This window comes from Saimiri boliviensis, chromosome 15 (assembly GCF_048565385.1).
Source record: "Saimiri boliviensis isolate mSaiBol1 chromosome 15, mSaiBol1.pri, whole genome shotgun sequence".
In the NCBI taxonomy this organism is placed as follows: domain Eukaryota; kingdom Metazoa; phylum Chordata; class Mammalia; order Primates; family Cebidae; genus Saimiri; species Saimiri boliviensis.
In genome coordinates, this window is record NC_133463.1 from 13,449,277 (window position 1) to 13,474,632 (window position 25,356).

At 38.4% G+C, this 25,356-nt stretch overlaps 1 protein-coding gene across 1 annotated transcript in view; it reads left to right on the forward strand.

Annotated features, from left to right (window-relative positions):
• The window catches only part of RAB2A (RAB2A, member RAS oncogene family), an 88,085-nt gene that overhangs the window by 18,469 nt on the left and 44,260 nt on the right, over positions 1-25,356 (forward strand). The window contains exons 2-3 of the mRNA XM_010346046.3: positions 14,586-14,657; positions 23,785-23,852. Of these exons, the coding sequence (XP_010344348.1) occupies positions 14,586-14,657; positions 23,785-23,852 (140 nt within the window). The remainder of the gene's footprint in view (positions 1-14,585; positions 14,658-23,784; positions 23,853-25,356) is intronic.

The following is a 25,356-nucleotide window of genomic DNA, read 5'->3' on the forward strand; positions in this document are numbered from 1 at the left end:
TCAAATGACTTTATTGAAATATATTTCTGAAATACTGCAGTTCTCATTTGGAATTTTTAATTACAAAAGGATTAGGAAAGTAGATTAAAGTATGTTAAGATACCTGATTTATCTATGTGACTTAATTGGAGCACTTTATTATTTGGGATAAAGTCAGCATAGTGGAAATTGTATTCTTTTTAAAAAATTTCTGTTTGTTAAATTTCTGCAGTGTCAGAGTCATTTCCCTTATAGAATGTTCCTTTGATCCTTAGTATTGGTTTCTGGAAATTAAGATGGCATTCTTTCTAGTTAGCAAAGATATTGATTACAAATAGCAGTATGTATCTGAGAAAGAACAAATTCAAGAGGTTGAGTAGCACAGTGGGGAAAGAAAATATGATTTAGAATCAAAAAACTTGATTTTGAGTTTCATTGTGCCTCTTATTATTGATGTTAAATTGCCAAGAAATGATTCAATGAGATTTTTCCTTTGATCTCTGTCCTTGTAAATATTGATTAAAAGAGAATAGAAGTATTCCAGATTCTTCCCAGTTTATTTTACCATCAGTATTAGCAGAAATGTGGATGAGATCTTTTTTTGTATATGAGTCGGATTAGATATTACACAGTAATTTTTAGGTTTGTTTTTTATAAGCCACAGTATAAGGTATATTTTACATTGCAATCTAGGGTTCTTGTGTGTAAATGCATATATATCTCTAAAACAAAAATTTCCAGGGGTGCTTATTCTAATCCTGTAACATATTTGCTATTTTGTTCTAATTATTATTATTTTCTTTTTTTTTGGAAATGGAATTTTGCTCTTGTTCCCCAGGCCTGAGTGCAGTGGTGCAAGCTCAGCTCACAGCAACCTCTACCTCCCGGGTTCAAGCGATTCTTGTGCCTCAGCCTCCCAGGTAACTGGGATTACAGGCATGTGCCACAATGCCCAGCAAATTTTGTTTTTTTTAATAGAGAGGGGATTTTTCACTATGTTGGTCAGACTGGTCTTGAACTCCTAACCTCAGATGATTCACCTGCCTCGGCCTCCCAAAGTGCTGGGATTACAGGCATGAGCCGCCGTGCCTGGCCATCTAATTTTTTATTTATTTATTTATTTTTTTTAGACAGAGTTTCACTCTTTTGCCCAGGCTGGAGTGCAGTGACACAGTCTCGGCTAACTGCAACCTCTGCCTCCTGGGTTTAAGCAATTCTTCTGTCTCTGCCTCCCCAGCAGCTGGGACTACAGGTGCATGCTACAACGCCTGGCTATGTTTTGTATTTTTAGTAGAGATAGAGTTTCACCATATTGGTCAGGCTGGTCTCGTACTCCTGACCTCAGGTGATCCACCCGCCTCAGCTTTACAAAGTGCTGGGATTACAGGCATGATCCACTGTGCCCGGCCCATCTAATTCTTTTTTAATGCTAGTTCCAATCCACTAAATTGGTTTTGTGACCTACCTAGTTACAGCTTACTGTCTAAAAAACTTCAGAGGACGTCTCTAGTTCCAACAAAACTGACATCATACAATTCTAAGAGACATTTACAACTGTTTTCCTTTTTGTTTTATTTATTTATTTTGAGACAGTGTCTCACTCTGTTGCCCAGTGGGAGTACAGTGGCATGATCATGACTCACTGCAGCCTTGACCTCCCTGGCTCAAGCAGTTCTCCTGCCTGAGCCTCCTGAGTAGTTGGGACTATAGGTACACACCACCACAGCTGGCTAATTTTTTGTTTTTTCTAGAGACAGGATCTCACTGTGTTGCCCAGATTGGTCTCAAACTCCTGGCCTCAAGCAATCTGCCTGCCTCAGCATCCCAGTGCTGGGATTACAAGTGTGAGCCACCGTGCCTGGCCATATAGCTCAGTTTTATTCTTCCTGATTTTTCTGAAACATTCCAGCCATTTTCCACTGTTAAGACAAGCTAGTGGGGAAAGTTCCATGAGTTGAAAGGAAGAAAGGAATAGGAATGCCATTTTTGCCACATTCTTACTTGCTATTAGATTTAATACCTCTGTAACTTATTCCTAATAAAATTATCAAATACTCTATTTTATTTTCCAATTTTTAAAGATTTAAATCATATCTAGCTTTGTATTTGTAAAAATACTGCACTTAAACTGTGTCTTTCTAAGAAAATTTAAATTCTACCTATATTCAAATACCCTCAACTTTACCAAATTAAATTTGGCTTATTTAATGAAGGATATATTATTCATGTAAATTGTATCATTTGGAGTTCAATTAGGAAATAGAAACTACACAGGAATTTGAACAGAGAAAGTCTAATATAAAGAATCCTTAAATGTAACATAGAGTTAGAGTAATGGGGGAATTGGCCAAGAGGTAGAGAGAACTTTGAAGACCATAGTAACAGCAGATAAGGTAATAGTTACTACCTCTAAGGCTATGCAGAGCATGGAAGAAAGGAACAGATCTGACATCCAGACCTCATTGCAGGGGCCATGGCTGAGGCCTACTGAATGTCAGAGAAGGTAACTAAGGGGCTGAGATGGGCTGGAAAGCTGCCCTCTTTGTGTTCGGGGAAGCCTTCCATGGTGTGTGTGTGGCCTGAGAACATCATGAGAGGCAATCTGAAGGAGTGCTGAGGGCAGATGACTGTAGAGGGGTGCTGAGTGCTGATGAAGCTGTCATGCCCTGTGCCCTACCAAGGTAGAAAGGTTTCAGTCTCACTCGAAGGACAGTGAAGGGTGGATTTGGAGCTAGGAGGCAGTCAGTTGATAACTGGCACATGAGTGTACTCACTACCTTTTCAAAGAAAAACAACATTTAAATTAGGGGCAGATAATGCAGATACAATTCTAATTTAATGTAGTCACATTTTCATTATCTAGCATCTTTTTCCATCTGAAAAATCCACTGTTGAACAAAAAGTTTTTTAGAAATTTTTAGTTTTTTTCCTTGAAATGTAGACTAGAGTTGTTTGACATAATAGTCTATCACTTTGTGATCTTTCCAATGAGCTTGAGATGCGTTAATTCACTCACCGAGCGTCTGCTTTTAAGGCAGTCCACTGTGCAAGGTTGTTTTCAAAATACAAAAAGGCGAATATAACTGCTCCTGAGGAGTGAATCTGATAATAAAAGTACCATGTGATAAGTGCTTAATCATGTATATATGTATATTTTGGCCTTAGCAGATAAAGTGAGCTTGTCTAGGTATTGGGAAATCAAAAAGAAGTGTAGATGGGTTATCTTTTTTATTTCTTACACTAGCCAATGAATAAGATGTAGTATAATTATCATTACACAAATAACCAAACAAGGCCTAGAAATCTGAAACAACTTTTTCTATCAGTGTCAAACACAGGATTCAAAGCTAGTCCAGTAAATATTTATTGTCTCTTAAGTTGGTCATATACTTTTAAATGAAGAAGGCATGAGTTCATCAAATATAAAACACAGGACTAAATACAATTGAGAAGGACTCCTTGCCTTAAAATGACCAGAGGACTTAATTAGATTCTTGGGCCCCACCAAAGACATACTAAATCTCTGGGGTGGGGCTTCAGGAATCTTTTTTTTTGAGGCAGGGTTTCACACTGTCACCCGGGCTGTAGTGCAGTGGGACAGTAATGCCTCAGCCTCCTCAGGTGATACTCCCACATCACCATCCAAGTAGCTGAAACTACTGCCATGCACCACCAACCAGCTTATATTTTGTAGAGGCGCCATGTTGCTCAGGCTGGTCACAAACTCCTGGGCTCAAGCAATCAGTCCTCCTGTCTTGGGGTCCCAAAACACTGGGGTTACAGGTGTGAGCCATCACACCTGGCCAGGAATCTGCATTTTTAATGAGTACTACTTGCAATTGTTAGACCATTGACTTGGTATTTAAATACTCAGCTCTCACAATGCTGTCCTACTGAGGGACAGTGACTCTGACCCTGAGTAAAGGAAGAAGATAAGGTGACTTTATAGTAGCAACTCTAATAGCAGTATTACTAAGTGTAGTGATTTGTATTAATTATAGGTAATGATCTGTGTATCCACACAAGGCCTTAAAAGACAATATTTTGCACATGTGCTTTTTATTCAGTAAACAAATATTTCATGAATACTAGCGGAATGGATCATTCTAGGTGCTTTGGAGGATGAAAAGATGAATAGGAATATAGATCTTGCCCTGAAGGAACTTTGTTTATAAATGTTATTAAAACAGGCATTAAATAATTGTAGAGTAAGATAAAAGTTAGTGCATCATAACTGTCATTTCAGAGGTAAAGTCTTCTGGAAGTCCATTAAGGGAAAGATCACATCCAGAAAAATACTAGGAGAGGCTGGAGGGTGCCCATGGCTTTCTGTTTGTTGAGGAAAACAAATAAAAAACCTTTGTCATCTGGACAGGTGCCTTCCAAAGTCTCAGGGTAATTCTTTGTGTTAGACTTTTTCTTTTTTCTTAAGCGTCTCAAACCTTCTATGAGGTTTAGGATTCCAGTTAGTGATATTTCCTACTTGTGATAGCTGAGAGAATTTGATGTACAAGACTTAACCAACCTTCTCCTGGGTGTGTTCAGAGGTAGGAGACTTGAATGCATGTGTCAAAAGATTTCCAGGGAGAAGCAGGCAATAAAGATGCAAGAAAAAGGAGTTGCTAGATCTCCAAACCGGGAGAAAAGAATGAGACCTCATTTTGAATTGGAATATAGTACTCTCTAGGATGTAAAGAAAGGATAAACTATATGGACGTCTAGAGGAAGTGTCAAGTGAAGAAGTGATCCATGTTGGATTTTTGTCTTTGTTTAATTCAGTGATAATACTGGTAAGTTATTACATAGTGTTTCCTATGTGATCTCAGTGCTTTATATACGTTAACTGGTTTAATTCTCACAACTCATGTTGTGAAGTACATACTGTTCTTATCCTCATTTTAATGATGCATGCAAAGACCAAGTTGTTTATCCAAGATCACCCAGGCGGTGCTTTTAACCACTACACAGTGCTGACACTTCAATTAGAATCTCTGAAGGTGTGAGGCCTCAGCATCAGTTTTGGTTGCTTTTTGGTTTTGGTTTTGTTTTTTGGGTTTTTGTGTTTTGGTTTTTTTTGGTGTAGATTGAAGACTACTAATGGATAGAAAATGATTGGAAATTGGAGCTACTTCACGTGGAATGGCAAAGGATGGCATTGGTAACGTGGAATGTCTGTCTGCATGGAGAGGAAGGGAGAGGATGTGCACAGGCCTTGTTCTTGGTCCAGAGTGAAAGTCATTGACAGGAGATCGTTTTTTCCCCCCATTTCAAATTGGGTTTTTATCAGCGATCCCAGCATAAATTTTTTTAAAAGACTAGATGGTTGCTTTTTATTTGATTTTCCATTTCTATTGGGAAAGTAGCAACAATAATAAAAAAGGTTTTGGAATTTGTCAGCCTTTACTCAAAATTCTTTTTTGTTCTCATTCTGTTTAATTCTGTGATTAAAAAAACAAACATGGGCTGTGTCTCTGTCTTCTTTTTGCTGATTCCTCTTTACATGTGGCTTATCTCCATCCTGAATGTCTTTCCTGAAATCTGTACTCACATATCCAGTTGCCTACTCACCTTTGTCTCTTAGATGAGTAATAGACATGTCAACTCAAAGTAACCAAACTAGAACTGATGATCTGTCCACTCTCAATCTACTTTACCTACATCTCCCATCTCACTGAATGTTCTGTTTGATTGGGGAAAAACATTGGAGTCATTTTTAACATACTTCTGTTTCTCAAAAAATTCATATTCATGTTGTCAACACATTCTCTTGGCTCTGCTTTAGTCCCTTTGAACTACCCCGAGTACAACCACCCTGTCCGAGTCACCATTTCTTGCTTCATTGAGAAAGCTCCTTACTGGTTGATGCTTTTTTTTTTTTTTTTTTTTTTTTTTTTTTTTTTTTGAGACAGTGTCTCACTCCATCATCCAGGCTGGAATACAGTGGTGTGATCTTGGCTCACTGCAACTTCCACCTCCGAAGTTCAAGCGATCCTCCCACCTCAGCTCCCCAAGTAGCTGGGAATAAGGTGTTCACCACCATGCCTGGCTAAGGTTTTTGTATTTTTTTGTAGAAACAGCATTTCTTTTTTTTTTTTTTTTTTTTTTTTTTTTTTTTTGAGACGGAGTTTCGCTCTTGTTACCCAGGCTGGAGTGCAATGGCGCCATCTCGGCTCACCGCAACCTCTGCCTCCTGGGTTCAGGCAATTCTCCTACCTCAGCCTCCTGAGTAGCTGGGATTACAGGCACACACCACCATGCCCAGCTAATTTTTAGTATTTTTAATAGAGACGGGGTTTCACCATGTTGACCAGGATGGTCTCGATCTCTTGACCTCGTGATCCACCCGCCTCGGCCTCCCAAAGTGCTGGGATTACAGGCTTGAGCCACCGCGCCCGGCCAAAACAGCATTTCATCATGTAGTCCAGGCTGGTCTCAAAGTCCTGGGCTCAAGCAGTCCACCTGCCTTGGCCTCCCAAAGTGCTAGGGAGGGCATGAGCCACCACACCTGGCTGTTTGCTTCTACTCTCATCTGCTTCTACATGTAAGTTTTTCTCATGGTAGCAGCCCGTAGGCCTTTTAGAATTTAAGTAAAGTTATATTACTCCTCTGATGAAAACTCTCCAGTGAATCCTCTATTTTATCTCAATAAACTTAGAAAGTTCTTTAGGTTCTGTGTGATTAGGCTGCTGTCATTCTTGTATCCTAGGTCCTAGGGTCATGGCTCTCCCTGCCTCCTGTGCTTTAGCCACATTGGCCTCATTGCAGTTTCTCCCAAATGTGCCACCTCAGAATTTTTCTTGTTAACTAATACTCTTCTCTCAGTGATCCACTGGCCTATTTCCTCACCCCCTTTAAACCTGCACTTAAATCTCACCTTCTCAATGAGAGACTACCTGGTTTAATAACACACGTTCCTCCTTCCCCCACCCCAGCATTTCAGGTCCTACATCGTTGCCCTGCTCTGCTTTTTCTTTTTACCATACCGTTTAACACCCTGCAACTGATCTCTCTGTTTCTCTCTCTCCCTCTCCTGTATCCACATACACATTTGTACATACCTGTTGGGAAAAAAAAAACAAGTTTATAGTCTCTTCCCATTCCACAAGTTTGTGAGCCTTTGTCTTTGCACTGGAAATCCATTTGGCTAATACTGAAAATGAATAGGTAATAACCCACTATTGCTATGTCTATTTATACTTTAAACTCCCTAAAAGTGAACCATGCTTTTAGGGAGTTTAAAGTATAAATAGACATAGCAATAGTGGTTTATTATTGATGTCAGTAACAAACATTTGTTGAATTCTTTTTTGAAACTTTACTGTGTGCCAGACATTGTTTTAAGACTTTGAATGGATTAGCTTATTTAACGTTCTCAATTATCCTATGAGATAGGTGTTTTTTAACCTACTTCTTACTGATTAGGAAACTAAGACACTAAAAAGGTAACACAGATGGTTTCTGTCTTTTGATGGTTTGACTTACAATTTTTCAGCTTTACAGTGGGGCAGAGTAACATTTGTTTAGTAGAAACTTCAGATTTTGATCTTTTACTGTTTTTATTTTATTTTAGAGACATGGTCTTGCTTGTCACTCAGGCTGTAACACAGTGGCTCAATCACAGTTCACTGCAACCTCAAACTCTTGAGCTCAAGCAATCCTCCCTCCTTAGCCTCCTTAGTAGCTAGGACCACAGGCATGTGCCACCACACCTTGCTAATTTTTTTTTTTTTTTTTTTTTTTTTTGATACGGAGTCTCACTGTGTCGCACAGGCTGGAGTACAGTGGTGCTATCTCAGCTCACTGCAGCCTCTACTTCCCAGGTTTAAGCGATTCTCATGCCTCAGCCTCCCAAGTGGCTGGGATTACAGGTGCATGCCACTATGCCCAGCTAATTTTTCTATTTTTAGTAGAGATGGGGTTTCGCTTTGGCCAGGCTGGTCTCGGAATTCTGACCTAATCTGATCTGCCCGTCTTTTGGCCTCCCAAAGTGCTGGGATTACAGGCATGAGCCACCGCACCTGGGCTGATTTTTAAATTTTTTTTATACCAATGGGGTCTCACTATGTTGCCTAAGCTGGTAAAGAACTCCTGGCCTCAAGTGATCCTCCTGCCTCAGCCTCCCAAGTTGTGAGAAAATAAATCCTCTATGTTATCTTCATATTACTATACTTTGTGACATGATAGATTTATTTTCCATTTCAGTTTAAACATACTCGAGTAGATGTTAACTTTAAATTTATCTGTGAAAAGAAAACATTATTAAAATTTTAAAGCTCTTAAGTAATAAATCACCAGGGCCAATTTATAGAGTTAGAAAGAAACTTGATGATTGTCTGGCTCAATTATCTGATTCTCTGTACATATAGTAAAATTACATCCAAAAAGATGAAATGATAAATGCAAAGTTACACAGTTGGTTAAAGTCCTCCGGTCTTCTAGAGGTAGTGAGGAAAATTCAGCATTAGCTGTATGTGCAAATTTTCTTTCTGTTATTAATCAACAACTTAGACAAGTTTTATAGTAAGAAAGGTATGAGGACAGACAGAGGCTTGCTTTGTACCTGCTGTATGCTAGGGATATACTCCTGAATGTGATATCTGTCCTAATAGAGCTCATGTACTGTGTGACTTGAGGGTCACATTCTGTTATGGGAGAGCCTACAAAGCATGATATAATTAATAAAAATAATAGCTTTATTTGAGAGTTTTCTTGTTCTACACACTGTGCTTTTTGAGTGGTGATGGTTGTCTGTAAGAGTCAGTTTGTGGGATGGTAAGACGGGGTTGAAAAAAGAAAAAGGGAGAAAAAAGTCAGTATCCAACTAGAGAAGCAGCACGAGTAGGATATATGTGTGCATGTGATTATGCAAATAGAGATGGGGGTTAAGATTGAAATTGATTGGTTTATTTGGTTTATGTGTTGGTGGGGGCTGAACAAGGAAGTCTGAAATAATCAGGACAGGCTGTAACCCAGAGGTGTGGCTAAAGTTGCTGTCCACGGGTGGAATTATTTCTTCTCTCTGGGAAGTCTTTGTTGCACTTTTAGAAAGTCAATCGACTGTGGATTTTTATTACATGTATGATGCCTTCACAGCAACACGTAGGTTAGTGTTTGAATAACTAGGGTAGGGCCTAGCCAAACTGATGCATCAAAGACCGTCATTTTGTTGTTTTCATTTTTATTGAAATAAATTATACACGCAGAAAAATGCATATGTTCTGGTTTACAGCTCAAATAATTGTTATAAACTAGACAAACTCAGGTAACCAGTACTGTACAGGGTCCCTTTTATATCTGTATATTTCATTTGCTGCTTATAACAATTCATTGAGATGTAGAGATTTCTTCCATTTTATAGATGAGGATTCTGAAGTTTAAAAAGGTTAAGTACCCTGTGTTACAGCTAATAAGTGACAAAGCTGGGATTCTAATCAGGGTTTTGAGGCATATATAAAGTATTATGGGAGCCCAAGGCTAAAATGGATTGATTCATTGGCGTATGTGATTGTGGGGGCTAAACTATTAGTTCTGCTTGAGGATTGGTAGATTTTTGGAACAGGAATGTTCTACCAAAGCGGGTGTACAAAGCCTTGAGTTGAGTCTTAAAGCATGAATTTAAATTTGCCAGGGAGTGAAAAGTTCCTTGGTAAAAGGTACCAGCAAACAATATGATACCATTTCAAGGGACAAGAGGTGGTTTGTTGTTGATAACTATAGAGTCTTTAGAGTATGCTGTCCTAGTATTAATCTGTCAGAGTAATAGAGTTAGAAAGAAACTTGATGATTGTCTGGCTCAATTATCTGATTATTTCAAGCTCAGAAAGGACCTTGTGTACTATTTTGAAGAGCTTGAATTTTTATATTTTAGTTAATATAACGTGAGAGTGAGTTAATTGTGTCTGCACTTTAGCAAATATTTCCACAGTGGTTTGTAAAATAGATTAGAAAGGCTGAAGGCAGAAAGATTTGGTTCTTAGTGAGAACTAGAACTAGAGCACTAATGATTCAGAGGAAGGTAGAGCATGGAGTTTATGAAGACCTTCAGAGAGAATTGATGAGATTGATTAACCATTAGAGCTAGATGATGAAGAAGGAGTAATTAAGGATGATTCCAAGTTTCTTTGAAGTGTGAACCATTGGGAAATAATTCCAGAGATTAGGAAATACTGAAGGAGAGCTGAGTTTTGATCTGTTGTATCATGGGTAGAGTGAATCACAGGTTAATTGGGAGGATTATGAACAAGAGAATGAAAAAGAATGAATTTGGCTCTGGAAGTTTGAGTTTCAGAACTGAAGGTATTGAAGTGTGAATGTTTAGTAGGCAGTTGGAAATAATTGGAGTAAAGTTAAGGTGGTGGCTAGAGATGGATTTGATAATCACTGGCTAATTTGTAGAAGGAGGTTGAGGCCACGGGACTTGATTAGTCCTCTCAAGTGAAAAGTAATGAAGTTAGAGTGGAGAGTGGTAGGGAAGACCCTCCAGTATCTTCAGGGTTACATGGAAGAAGAGGAGTTGATTGTCATAGAATTAACACATCAAGGAGATAATAATCGTAGTCTGACAAAGCCAGAAGAGATTATTTTTAAGGAGGTTGTAGGCTGATATGTAGATATAGTTTATGGGCACAAATGTATTTATCTTCAATAAATTGTGCTGGGAAAACTGGATAGCCATATGCAGAAATAAATTAGACCCCTGTCTCTCACCATATTAAAAAATCAACTCAAAGTGGATGAAAGATTTTGGTCTTTCAAAACTAGACCCAAAACTATAAAACCACTAGAAGAAGGCCGGGCGTGGTGGCTCAAGCCTGTAATCCCAGCACTTTGGGAGGCCAAGGCGGGTGGATCACGAGGTCGAGAGATCGAGACCATCCTGGTCAACATGGTGAAACCCTGTCTCTACTAAAAATACAAAAAATTAGCTGGGCATGGTGGCGTGTGCCTGTAATCCCAGCTACTCGGGAGGCTGAGGCAGGAGAATTGCCTGAACCCAGGAGACGGAGGTTGCGGTGAGCCGAGATCACGCCATTGCACTCCAGCCTGGGTAACAAGAGCGAAACTCCGTCTCAAAAAAAAAAAAAAAAACAACAACAAACCACTAGAAGAAAATACTGGGAAAATGCTTCAGGACGTTGGTCTAGGCAAAGATACTACGAATAAGACTTCAAAAACGCAAAAAGCAAACAAAAAGGCAACAAAAGCAAAAATAGACAATGGGATATCAAACTAAAATCCTTCGCAGCAAAGGAAACAATAGAGTGAAGGCACGATTTTTAGAATGAGATAAAATATTTGCAAACTATTTATCTTACCAGGGATTCATATCGAGAATATATAAGGAACTCAACAGTAAAAACAAAAATACTGTGATTTAAAAATGAGCAAAAGATCTGAACAGATACTTCTCAAAAGAAGATGCACAAATGACCATCAAGTATATGAAAAAATGTTCAGCATCACTAATCACTAGGGAAATGCAAACCAAAACCACAGTGAGATGACATCTCATCTTAGTTAGAATGGCTGTTACCAGAAAGACAAAAAATAACATACTGGTGAGGATTCAAAGGAAAGAGGATTCTTATAAACTGTTAGTGGGAATTTAAATTATAGTCACCAGGAGAAACAGTATCAAGGTTCCTCCAAGAACTAAAAATAAAACTATCATATGATCCAGGAATCCCACTACTGAGTATTTATCTAAAGGAAAATAAATCATTATATCAAAGTAGTGTTAATGTCTGCACTCCCATGTTTGTTGCAGCACCATTCATAATAGTCAAGATATAGTATCAACCTAAGTGTCCACCAGTAGATGAATGAATAATGAAAATGAAAATGTGGTAAATATACACAATGGATACTGTTTCAGCCATAAAAAATGATGAAATCCTGTCATTTGTGGCAACATGGATGAGACTGGAGGACATTATATAAAGTGAAATAAGTCAGGTACAGAAAAGTAAATACTGCATGTTCTCGTATCCACAATAAGTAATAGCTTAAAAGGTTGAGCTCATAAAGGCAGAGAGTAGAATTGTGGGTATTAGAGGCTGGGAAAGGTAGGGGAAAGGTGAGGATAGGGAGTGGTTGGGTAACAGGTACAAAATTATAGCAGGAGTAAGTTATCCTGTTCTATAGTACTATAGGGTGACTATAATTAGTAACTTATTGTATATTTTCAAATAGCTGTAAGAGGATTTTTTAATGTTACCAACAGACATAAAATGATAAATGTTTGAGGTGAACAGATATGCTAATTACCCTGATTTGATCATTACACATTGTATATACATGTATGGAAATATCACTGTCCCATAAATAAGCACAATTATATGTCAATTAAAAATTTAAAAAAAAATTTTTTTAAGAACATGGAAACTAGGTGTAGTGACATATGCCTATAGTCCCAGCTACTTGAGAGGCTAAGGTGGTAGGATCTCTTGAGCCCAAGAGTTTGTGGCCAACCTGGGCAACATAATGAGACCCTACCTCTTTAAAAAAAAAATGAAGAAGAAGAATATGGCATCCTGAAAGTTTTTAACCAGCACTTAGAATGAGATTAGTATTACTAGACTGATACATACTCTCTTGTGAGGTGGGAAAGGGTTTTCTGGTTCTTCTATTATTTAAATGATTACCAAACTCTTAGATGATTCTTGAAGTCCCACAAGAAAACTTGTGATTTCTAACTATATATATTTTTTCTATACCATGTGGAAAAATTGGGAATGTCACATAACTGAAGATGTGTTTCTCAATTACCTATTTTCAAACTTTCGCACCTTTTAAAAGATAATTTTTCTTTCATGCTAGGTTTTGAACATAGAGCAAATTCCTTTGGTATTCTTGGTAACCAACTCTTTTAACTTAGAAAAACTGTTCTTTTGTCTTTCGTCCTACACCTGAAAGTCTGTTCAAAAGAGTTAAAAATTGGATAAAATGAATTTGACTTTGGGCCTTTTGTAATGCAACAAAGAAGAAAATTATAAGATCACATGTTTTGAAATTCTAGTTTCTTTTCACTGTCATTTCTTCAGAAAAATTTTCTCCATTCTGGCCAGGCATGGTGGCTTACGCCTGTAATCCCAGCACTTATAGGCTGAGGGGGATGGTTCACCTGAGGTCAAGAATTTGAGACCAGCCTGGCCAACATTGCGAAACCCCGTCTCTATTAAAAATACAAAAATTAACCAGGCCTGCTGGTGTGCGCCTGTAATCTCAGCCACTTGGGAGGCTGAGGCAGGAGAATTGCTTGAACCTGGGAGGCAGAGGTTGCAGTTAGCCGAAATCGTACCATTGCACTTCAGCCTGGGTGACAGCAAAACTCTTTCTCAAAACAAAAACAAAGATTTTCTCCATCCCTTTTGTCTAAATTAAGTCTCATTTGTTTGTTTTTTTTTTTGAGACGGAGTCTCAACTCTGTTGCTGGCTGGAGGGTAGTGGTGTAATCATAGTAGCCTTGAACTCCTGGACTCAGACTACCCTCCCACCTCTGCTTCTCAAGTAGACTGGAACTACAGATGCGTACCACCACACCCATCTTTTTGGACGTTGTTTTAGTCTTTTTGTTTTAAAACACAGTGTCTCTCTATTGTTGCCCATGATGGTCTTGAGCTCATGGGCTCAAGGCCTACCTTGGCGTCCCAAAGTTTGGGATTACAAGCATGAGCCACAACACCAAGTTTGTTACCCTTTCTCATAGCACTTTATTTTCTTTCAAATGAGTCATAATTATTTCAGATTATTCATATATAGTATATTATTTCAGTATTCACTTTGTTTAATTTCACCTGTACTAGATTGTGAGCCCCATACACAGGAACCATGTTGGTTTTCAGCACTACTGTATTTTCATGTCCTAGTGCAGTGAATACTTAGCATTCAGTAAAGACTGAGTGAATGATTGAATGAATGAATGGTGACTGTCTTTAGTATTTTGTAGAAGTGCAGGATACTATCAATTAAGCAGCCATTGTCTAGTGTGAGGATGAGGAAATGTTTCTTAGAGGGCTTGAAATTGAAAATGAGTAAGGAGCAGGTATGGTGTTCAGTATCAAGTTTTCCTTAGAGGGCAAGTAGGATGAATATAGAAAATTTTCCTTTGAATTTGAAAATGTGGAAATTATTAACGACCTTACTGGGGTCAATTTTAGTAAAGTAAAGGAATGCAATTCAGATTACATTTGCTTATGAAATGAATTAGCAAGAAAACAGAGTAAGGAGCTTTTCCCAGAAACGTCGATCTTAGGCATGAGATCTACAGTTACACAAAAAACAAAAGTGCACAAAAGCAGTACTGTAGTAGAGGCTGCCAGGAGGACCTTGTGAGTTTTCTTCTACAAGTTTAGCTGCCACCTTTATCTTTCTCGTGGAAATATTAAATGAGTAAGAAAGGGTGAAAAAGGTACTTTAGATTGGTTTACAACTTCCACCTAAATCATCAGTCCTCTAATTTTGCAAGAAATTAGAGTACTGAGGAAATCATGGTAGATTATTCACAGTGTGCCAGAAACCTTGGCTGCCTCCTTTCCATGTGCTTTTTGTAAAGTATCTTAATTTCTGTGAATTTTGTCACTTACTTTTATTTTTTTAACTTTCAGGTGTTGGTAAATCATGCTTATTGCTACAGTTTACAGACAAGAGGTTTCAGCCAGTGCATGACCTTACTATTGGTAAGTTTTATAAAACGGATGAGAAGCATTAAAAGTTTTGGATAGTTTAAGTGGAAAATGCTAGACAGTCCATTCTGTTAATGATGATGCTAAAATCAGTGAAACTGGATTTATTGTTATGTAGTTTAGTCTGTCACTTTTTTGGGGGGGGGGGGAGAGTCGGAGTCTTGCTCTGTCACACGACTAGAGTGCAGTGGTACAATCTCTCACTGCAACCTCTGCCTCCCAGGTTCAAGTGATTATCCTGCCTCAACTTCCCAAGTAGCTGGAATTACAGGGACCCACCACCACATGCCCAGCAATTTTTGTCTTTTTAGTAGAGATGGGGTTTCACCATGCTGGCCAGGCTGGTCTCAAACTCCTGACCTTGTGATCTGCTTCCCAAAGTGCTGGGATTACAGGCGTGAGCCACCACACCTGGCCGTCTCTGTCACTTTTTAAAACATAATGTGTAGTAAAAATAAATATTACCCAACTTTGTAAAAGTGGGTAGCATGCTGAAAGACCTTAGTTTTTAAGATTTCAGTTGTAATTAACAATGAAACAATTAAGAGACAGTATTCCATCATGGTAAGAGCAGAAACTTTGAATCCGCTTTGGAAGTTGAATCAAGTCTCTGCTGCTAACTTGCTGTGCAAGCCACGTCCCCATTTCATGTCTCAGTTTCTCTTTCTGTTTAGTGAGAATAGTAGTAGTACCAATCACATGAAGTTATTGTGAGCAGTGAGTGAGTTAATAAATGTAAAGCATTAAAGTGCCTGGCAATGTGGAAAGTGCTCTAGACTTTCATAATTATTAACTGAGAAAAAGTATCACTGGGCATTTTGTATTTTCTTCAGTTGTAAAGGGTAAATGAAATAGTTACTGGTAAGAAATAGTCAACAAATATTATCTGCTGTTATTTAAAATAGTGATACTGTGACATGTTAAAAGCCCCATGAACTGCATACCTCGACCATACCTCTGTAACCCTGATGTGACAGGCAAGCAGTCCAAACCCACGCCATCTTGGCCCCTGCGACTTGTAGTAAGTAACTAAGGTCTGTTAATTTCCACCCTCCCCAGGCAATGTGTAAAGTAAGGCTTATCTTGACTTCTGTGAAACACTTAAATAACAATTGGAATGTCCAAAGCCCCTCACCCCCACCCCTGCCCAGGAGGTGGTTTCCAAGCATAAAAGGTCTTGACACCCTCCTTTCGGGGCCACCGGTTGGAGAGACGTGAGCCCTCCAGGGCCGCCGGCAATAAAGGCCCTGCAATTTGGCATACTTTTGTCCTGGTGTTGACTTTCTATGCTCACTCTGGTACAATAATCCATTTTATTAATATACAAAGGAAAAAATTAAGATGAGTGAAAAGCTAAAAACTTAAGGTAATCTTACGATTTAGGGTTCTTGTTTAAAAATTATATTCTGAAAGCTGAAGAATCTAGCTAGATTATTCTTCTGTGGCTATAGCCGATAAACAACTAGAAATTAGTCTAATATGAAGAAAAAAGGTAATTGGAAATCTAGTCATTCTTTACAGCGAATTGTTTGATGAATCTTTTTAGACACTAACTGCTTATTTTCTGTTGACATTATTAATTTACCATTTGTAGCATGTTGATCCTTGTGCCCTGTGTGCTTTTAAAATACCAAATCAAAGATAGAGCTCATGAATCAAATTGTTAACTAATAGTTTTCAACCAAGCTATAGGTATAATACTTTGTGGATATATCGAAATCTTTTATTAGCAACTACTGTCATTAAGACTATCCATTTTCTGTTCTAATTTTGATAGTTTTAAGTGTAAACAATAATTATGGGTAAAACAGGTGATATGGGTAAAACAGGTAATGTTTCATGCTGGTCCTGGTAACTTTGTTTTAACATTTTCTTTTGTTTTTTTTTTGAGATAGGGTCTTGTTTTGTAGACTAGATTGGAGTGCAGTGCTACAATCCCTGCTCACTGCAGCCACAAAATCTGTCCCACGTGATCTTCCCACCTCAGCCTCCCAGGTGCCTGGGTCTACAGGCATGCGCTACCACACCTGGCTAATTTTTTGTATTTTTGGTAAAGACAGGGTTTTGCCATGTTGCCCAGGTTGGTCTCAAACTCCTGGGCTCAAGCAATCTACCAGCCTTGAGTACCTCCCAAAGTGCTGGGATTACAGGTGTTAGCCACTGTGCACGCCTGTTTAACTTTAATGAGTTCTCTTCCCTGCCCCTCCATCGGATTTGTCCTTTGCTTAATAGGTTTGAAACTAGTCGACTTTTTAGGCACATGACTCAGTTCTAAGACAACTAGCAAAATAGTTGTTTTCAGTATAGAATACTAAACAACAGTGTTCTTCCTTTTCCTTGAGTCTTGCGTGTAAATAAGTTAGCATGGCACACCAAGTGAAGAGGATGGACCTGAGCCTGCTGTTGGCAGTTGGCATAGGCCAAGCTTGTCCAACCCACAGCCTGCATGCAGCCCAGGACAGTTTAGAATGAGGCCCAACACAAATTTGTAAATTTTCTTAAAACATTATGAGATTTTTTTTTTGTTTTCTTTTCTTTTTTTTTTTTTTTTTAAATCTCATCAACTGTCAGTGTTAGTGTATTTTATGTGTGGCCCAAGACAGTTCCTCTTCTTCCAATGTTGCCCAGAGAAGCCAAAAGATCGGACACCTCTGCTATAGGCTGTGGGGAGAGATGAAGGAGTCGACCTGAGAGTTTGGAAAACGGTAACTCATATAAGCTACCAGCTGGCTTCACACTAGGTTTGCTAATGGTGGGCACCGGGAAATAGGAGGCTGAAAGAGAAGAAAAGCCAAGATCTTTTTCTCCTCGGATCCACTGTGTGTTCTTCATTCCTCTGGCTCCAGCCCTTGCCTGGCAGGCTCAAGTGGTCTGGTTCCTGAGCTCTGATAACCTGTTTCTCTCTTGTCTTTCCAGCCTAGGGGTGGTAGCAGCTTCCTGCTATTTGTAATCTCTGGGTTTATTCCCCATCTCCTTTGGGTTTTGGGGGGCTCTTTCTTTACTATAACCAAGTTCCTACATTTAATTCCCTATCTCCTGTGTACTTAAGTGTGGTTTCTGTTTTTCTGGTTGTACTGACTGGCATACCATTTTTTTTCTTTCTAACTTTTACAGTTGGTTATAAATGACAAAAATCTACCTGGATGGGTTTAAATAAAAGGACAATTTATTATTTTAATATTCAGGTGTGTCTCAGAACCTGAGGGCAGGGAGCCAGCTGGGTCAGCCTGGAACCAGAGCTTAGAGCTCTTAAGGAGGAACACGAGTTCTGTTTCTCAGTCTCCCATCCTTCCCTCATTGTCTCCCATTCTCTTCTAATGCCTGTTTCATTTTTCTCTCTGCCTGTTGACCATTGTTTTTTATTTCCATATCTCCATGATGGGAAATGGCCATTGTTAGTAGTTCCAAAGTTCATTACCATTCAGGAGAGCAGAGATTCTCTTTAACTCAATTCAAAGTTTCCTAGGCAGGAGAGTTTATGGGCTCAGCTTGGTTCAGGCGCACTTAATCTCTTGTTCTGTCCACACTGTTCATGGTCCCCAAATCACTTTCGTACAACATGGTTACCAAATTGGTAGTTGTAGCGAGCAGTCTGGGTGAGTACTCTAATATAGCCATCACCAGAATTTCCTCACACCTAGGTATTTTAGCTAGTCATCATGTCCTTATCTTCTGTTTCCTGTAATGATACATTCTCTACTCTGTTTATAAACCACTGACTCCTGAGCTCATAATTCTTTTCAGTCTGCCTCTCTTGCTTTCTCTTCTACTTTTCCCTAACACTTACAGACACTACATGCCATCAGGTCTTTGCTGCTTGCTGCTCCCGGAACGCTTAGTACGTTTTCACATCCTCAGTCTTTCTCTTCTCAGAGGATGCCATTGCTTGATACCTCTGCTTATTATAGTTCTTTTCTGAACAACTATCCATATCCCAAACTATAGCCCCCATTTAAAAGAAGTGAGATTTGATACCCACACTTGTGGAGAAATATTGTTAACAAGAAAGGAACAACAATAAAAAATGCTGAAAAACAGCCAGGTGTGGTGGTTCATACCTGTAATCCCAACACTTCAGGAGGCCTACGCAGGCAGATCACGAGGTCAAGAGATTCAGACCATTCTGGCCAACATGGTGAAACCCTGTATCTACTAAAAATACAAAAATTAGCTGGGCATGGTGGTGCACACCTGTAGTCCCAGCTACTCGGGAGGTTGAGGCTGGAGAATCGCCTGAACCCAGGAGTTAGAGGTTGCAGTAAGCCGAGATCACACCACTGTACTCCAGCCTTGGTGACAGCGTGAGACTCCATCTCAAAAACAGAACAAAACAAAACTGAAAAACAGACAACATGGAGTAACTGTATAGGCACAGAGTTTCAACATAATGCCCAGCACCAGTAGGGATTCCTAGTAGCTCATGCATTAGAACTTCATTGTTCATAATTAGGATCAGTCCTCCTAAAAAGGCAAAGTAAATTTTATGGAGGATGAATGTAGGAAGCCCTGTCGTTTTACCTGCTGTGTGTTAAGGGAAACTATATAAATAGTTTTCTATTTATATAGTTTCCAGTGTACATTTATAAATAGATTGTTTTTTGTTGGAATCATTGTCCAGCCATGGCTTATGGTTGGACTATGTATGTCCAACAGTCTGTTATTATAGATTGAAGATGGTAACTATCATAAACTATTTTTTTAATTGAAATTTTATTTTAGATCTAGAAAGTGAATGTAAATGTACTCTGTACATTAACTATGCAGAGTCAATATTTAAGATGCTTCAGGATATTTGAGTTAATGAAACTTAAAAAAAAAATACATTTATCTGAAGCAAACAGTGACTACCTGGCTCTGACAGATGGCCCTTTCTCACAGGGACTGTCATCATTAGTCATGTGGGTAGTTTAGACATTCTAGTGCATAATATGGAATAATAATTATACCTGACATATTAAATACTGGGTGCCAGGTACTATTCTATTTTATATGTACTCATCCTTTTAATCTTAAAAAAAAAATCTCATGAGATAGGTATTATGAATACCATTTTACAGATGAGGAAACTAAGACAAAGAAGGGGCTTAACTTGCCCAGGGTCACAGAACCTGGTAAATGTCGATTATGAATGCTCAGTAAATGATGCAAGGATGATAACGATCTAGAGACAATTGGAATGTGTATGTATTTAGAGTATTTGATTCTGGAAGGCTGGAAGTGAATAACATCTCTGAAAAAATAAGCATCATTCTCTGAAAATGTCAGGTAAATGAGATCTTGACTTTGACTCCACATAAATTTATCTGGCAGCCAAATTGGCTAATTGAAAATGGATCTGGGAAGAGAGCCTCAACGGCATAGGGAATAACAATTTATCACATATAAAAAAGAGAAGGAAACCTTTCTAAATGGGCTTCTTAAGCATGTATACATCTAAGGAAAAGGATTTTAAAATGTTAATATTCCAGAAGAGAAATCAAGTTTTCAGTTTCTGTGTTTGTTTTTGAGGCTTCCAAGAGACTAGGACTCAGTATTTTCATCCACATAGAATTAAAGAGTTTAAACCTACATCGGACCCAGTTGTGGGAAGGTAATTGGAAAAGAGTTATATTTCTGAAGCTGAAACTAAAGTGTTTGTTTTTGTTTCATTGGATGGGAAAACAAAAATCATAGTTTTTCAGTAATCAACACTTGCCAACTTTTCCTTTAAGAAGTGTATTTTTTTCCCACCACCATTTTTTAATCTCATGCCTAAATATAGTACAATAGGCTTTTAACTGGTTTCTTTGCTTCTTGTTTTTTTCTTTTTTAAAATTATTCATCCTGACCTGGTTGATAAGTTAAAATGTCTATTCTATTATGACATTTCCCTGGTTTAGAAACATTCTTGATTTTCACTTAACAGATTTATTTAAAATTGGATGTATTTTTAGAGGCAAAATTTTTGTTTAAAGATTTTAAGCTTCATGATCTCTATCTGCTTACTTTATTTATTGTTTTGTGTTTTGAGACAAAGTCTCAGGCCACCCGATCATGGCTTACTGCAGCCTCAAGTTCCCAGGCTCAAGCGATCCTGCCCCTTTTCAGCCTCTCAAGCAGTTGGGACCACAGGCACATGCCACTATGCCTGGCTGATTTTTTAATTTTTTATAGAGATTGGATCTCCCTATGTTGCCCAGGCTAGCCTCAAACTCCTAGGCTCAAGCAATCCTGCTATCTCAGCCTCTCAAAGTGTGGGATTATAGACAACACTGCACCACTGGGCCCAGCTGATCTGCTTAATTTGAATAAAGAGATGAACGTACTAAAACCCAATTCTAGCTAAATTAAGCAAAGGGAATATTCTATATCTGTAGTTGTATATGGAACCTACAGGAGGTTGGAAACTTGGAATTGGGCAGGAACAAAGCATCTTGGAGGCCAGGAAGCAGAAACTGTTAACAGCCATCCTGCAGCGGGGGCAGTTTTGTTAGCTTCTCATCTGCTCAGATGGAGTGATCGCAGGTCAATTTCTGTATCTTTAGCCCTCTGCTCAAGATATCAATTCCAGAGAGGCAGCATCTGCTTGCTGTTGCTAGCCTTGCCTTCCTTACTTGCCCACCATTGGTGTCAGGAGCATTCATGGATCTGTTTCTAGTTTGTAGTTGTTTTTTGTTAATATTGACATTATGAGCAATGTAGATAGTTTAGGATTGTGCTTAAAAGCCAGAACATCCTTGACAATGGAAGGAAAAATAATTCTTTTCTCTCTCATTTGTAGGTAGAAACAATAGATTCATGAGAAAGCCTCTACTCTGTCAGATACCTTGCTGACATGTAGAATTTTGTGCTTCAGTACATTCCTTTTCAGTACTGAGTATTGCAAAGAACATCTGTACCATACTTAGCAACTGGTTTCTTCCCTCAACTAATTTCATTTTTCATGTCATTAATGGATTTTTTGTGTATCCCCACCCTATGGCACAGGACAGATATGAATATATATACATATAGCTATGTTATAAATCTGTATGCATATGTGATGGATATATATGTAAACATTGTAATGGTTTTATGTGGCATGCTACAGTTTTTCATTTTTCAGTCTGATACATCATGACTCCTGGTTCTCTTTTCTCTAGCTTTCCTGTATTTCTAAGCCTGAAAAACGTGAACATCACCTTAGTTTCTTGGTATTCGTTAGGCTGTGGGATGGAATAAGTAGCATAAAACCCTATCAGGTTTTAAATCATAGGACAGATTATCTTTGTTTTTCACCCTCCTAATCACAGTTGGGGAGTTATGGGAGATGCTAAACTGGAATTCTAACATCAGGCAGTATATGCTCTTCCCTGGAAAACTAGAAGTTGTTTTTCTGCCAGGATGACATTTGGTGTTTGGTGACCATGTGTGTCTTTCCTTCACCCTGACTCTGGTACGAATACTGAGTGAACACACTCTCGGCAGTTATTTGTTATAAGAGATATGCTACTTTCAGAGTTGTCTTTACAGCTGTTTGCTCTTCTAAAATTATCCCCTATTTTTCTGCTACTGTTTTGATGATTGAATGCATAATTTCCAAAGATGACAAGTGCAAGTTAAAAACCAAAGTAGACAGGGCGCGGTGGCTCAAGCTTGTAATCCCAGCACTTTGGGAGGCCGAGGCGGGTGGATCACGAGGTCGAGAGATCGAGACCATCCTGGTCAACATGGTGAAACCCCGTCTCTACTAAAAATACAAAAAATTAGCTGGGCATGGTGGCACGTGCCTGTAATCCCAGCTACTCAGGAGGCTGAGGCAGGAGAATTGCCTGAACCCAGGAGGCGGAGGTTGCGGTGAGCCGAGATCGCGCCATTGCACTCCAACCTGGGTAACAAGAGCAAAACTCCGTTTCAAAAAAAAAAAAAAAAAAAAAAAAACCAAAGTAGTTAACTTGTAAGTGTAAAGTCTGTATTCCCTTTGCAATCCTATTTCCCCTTACAATCCTGCTTCTTATAAATTGCCTAAAATTATAGTAAGTTGAAAAATGTATGCAGAAAGTTCATTTCAGCATTCACTATTTAGTGAAATATGTGAGAACCTAAATCTGTAGGAATAAAGTAACAATTTAGTAAATTATCTATACACAAAAGAATATTATGCAAACATCAAAAATAATGATGTATTTTTATGTTTATCGATTTACAAGAATGTTTGTGGTACGGAATAATGTCTGTGATATATTATTAAATAAAAAGCAATTGTGGCCTGGTACAGTGGCTCTCACCTGTAATCCCAGCACTTTGGGAGGCCGAAGCAGGTGGATCACCTGAGGTCAGGAGTTCAAGACCAGCCTGGCCAATATCTCTACTAAAAATAGGGAAATAGTGAAACCCTATCTCTACTAAAAATACAAAAATTAGCCGGACTTGGTGGTGGGCACCTGTAATCCCAGCTACTGAGGAGGCTGAGACAGGAGAATCGCTTGAACCTGGGAGGCGAAAGTTGCAGTGAGCCAAGATCACACCATTGCACTCCAGCCTGGGTGGCAGAGCGAGACTCCATCTCAAAAAAAAACGGGGGGGCAAATTGCAGAGCAGCATTTATATGTTCCCATTTATGCAGAATTGTATACCTATTTCTACATGTGTTTATTCATGGAGCACTGTCTGGGAAGTGTATTAAAACATTGGTTATAGCTAATGGCACATTTGGAGATTTCTTTCCTTGCTAATTATTCATGCTGGCACAATACTATGATATTGAAATATACCTATCCCTTTTAGTGATTTTTATACCATATGAATGTAATTTTTAAGAAATTTTAATATTTAACATTTGTGATTAATAATTATGGCTATTGGATCTTTTTTTTAGTTTTAATGTTACTGAGCCTACAAAACATGAAGACCACAGTTGGTTTCTTATCATTGACTCTCCAGACTTTAGTATCTTAGTATTTTAATTATGTCCTTAGCTATGACTTATTAGCACGTCTTCCTTAGCTTATATATTTTCTAAGAGTCGGCACTGCATTTGTTAAAGTCAATCTGTATATCACCTAACATATCATATCTTAAAAGTAAACATTCTGTTTTTAATCCTTGAATGTGAGCTATGTTCTCACTAATTTTGTAACAAATCATTTTCTACTCTATTTAGGTGTAGAGTTTGGTGCTCGAATGATAACTATTGATGGGAAACAGATAAAACTTCAGATATGGGATACGGTAAGTATAAGAAGAATGTACTATATGATCTCAGTAAAGTTGCTTTATAAAAGTACATCGTACGTTTGTTTTGTTTTAATGTTATTATATGCCTTTTATGGTTTGTTAGACACTAACCTCCAGCCATGACATGAAATGTGCTGGAGAAGATTGGTTTTTCTTATGCATTGTTTTCAATAGATGGGCCCCGGGTGTTGGTGTTAGTGAGCATATCTGAGTGGATGCTTATGTTATGTGGTATTAAATGAAATGCTCTAGAAACTGTGTTTTTAAGAAAAACAATCAGCATGTCTCAAGAACACAGAGGAATTAAAATAAGAATATCAATATTATACAATAACTTATTCTGCAACCTTATTATTGTACAAGTTTTAGTCCTAACCACTTGAAGTCGTGTTGCTCTTAATCCAGTATCCTAATTTTGTCATTTACCCTTATTTATTGAGTACCTATTACATGCCATACAATACTGTTTTTACTGGTGGTTTCTCATCTGAACCACGGTATACAGAAAATGATTTGAGTGACTATTTTCTCTGTTCTCCCATCCTAGATGCATAAAAGTGAAGTTACTGTATTATATACATTGGGTACTTTAAGGTAGCAATTTTCAAACCATTTTGTTTCAGAACTGCTTTATACTTTTAAAAATTAAATGAAAACCCTCAAAGAGCTTTAGCTTGTGGGGCTTGAAGGTATTAATATCTACCATATTAGAAATTTAAAATGAGAAATTTATCAAATATTCAATCATTAATTCATTTTAAATTAATACATTTATTGTTAGGGTAACCAATACAATTATAATGGAAACTGTATTTTTCAAAAAAAAAAAAAAAACTTTATTTTTCTGGTAAGACTAGTGATATCGGTCTGCTTAACAGAAGACACTGGATTCTTGTATCTGGTTCTTCACTGAGCTTTATGTATGTTGTTTAGTTGAAGTATATGAAGAAAATCCAGCCTCACGCAAATAAGGCAATTGGGAAATGGAAGACCAGATAGACCCTTAAAGAGTCTGAGGAATCGCCAAGGTCCCGGGATCGCACTTGGAGAGCCACTGCTTCAGGACATTAGGGGAGAATTCTGCACAGAACCCCAATTGAGAAAACCTGAAAGGGTCTTCTGTTGTTTCAAGGATCATACTCTCTAAACTAGTAAATGAGATATAAAATACATGGGATTTAATCATCATATACCCGTGGCCTATTTTTCTCAAGTCACTCGGTTTGTTTCTTGCTTGTTATGTGTAGCAGCCATTGAAAGAAGAAACCTTAGAGAACATCCAGTCTGTGAAGACACCCTAGACCAAGCAAGTTGCTGAAGGCTCTTCCGGGACCTGGGTTTCCTGATACTTCCTGTGTGTCACAGTTGTCCCTTAAATAATAACCCTACATTTCTATCTGGTCCTGTCCTTGAATTGTCCACTTGACTCTGGGTTCTTGTACTTTTTTTGCCTCCTCTTCCTCAGTGAAGATTAATACTTTCACTATTCCTTAGGGGG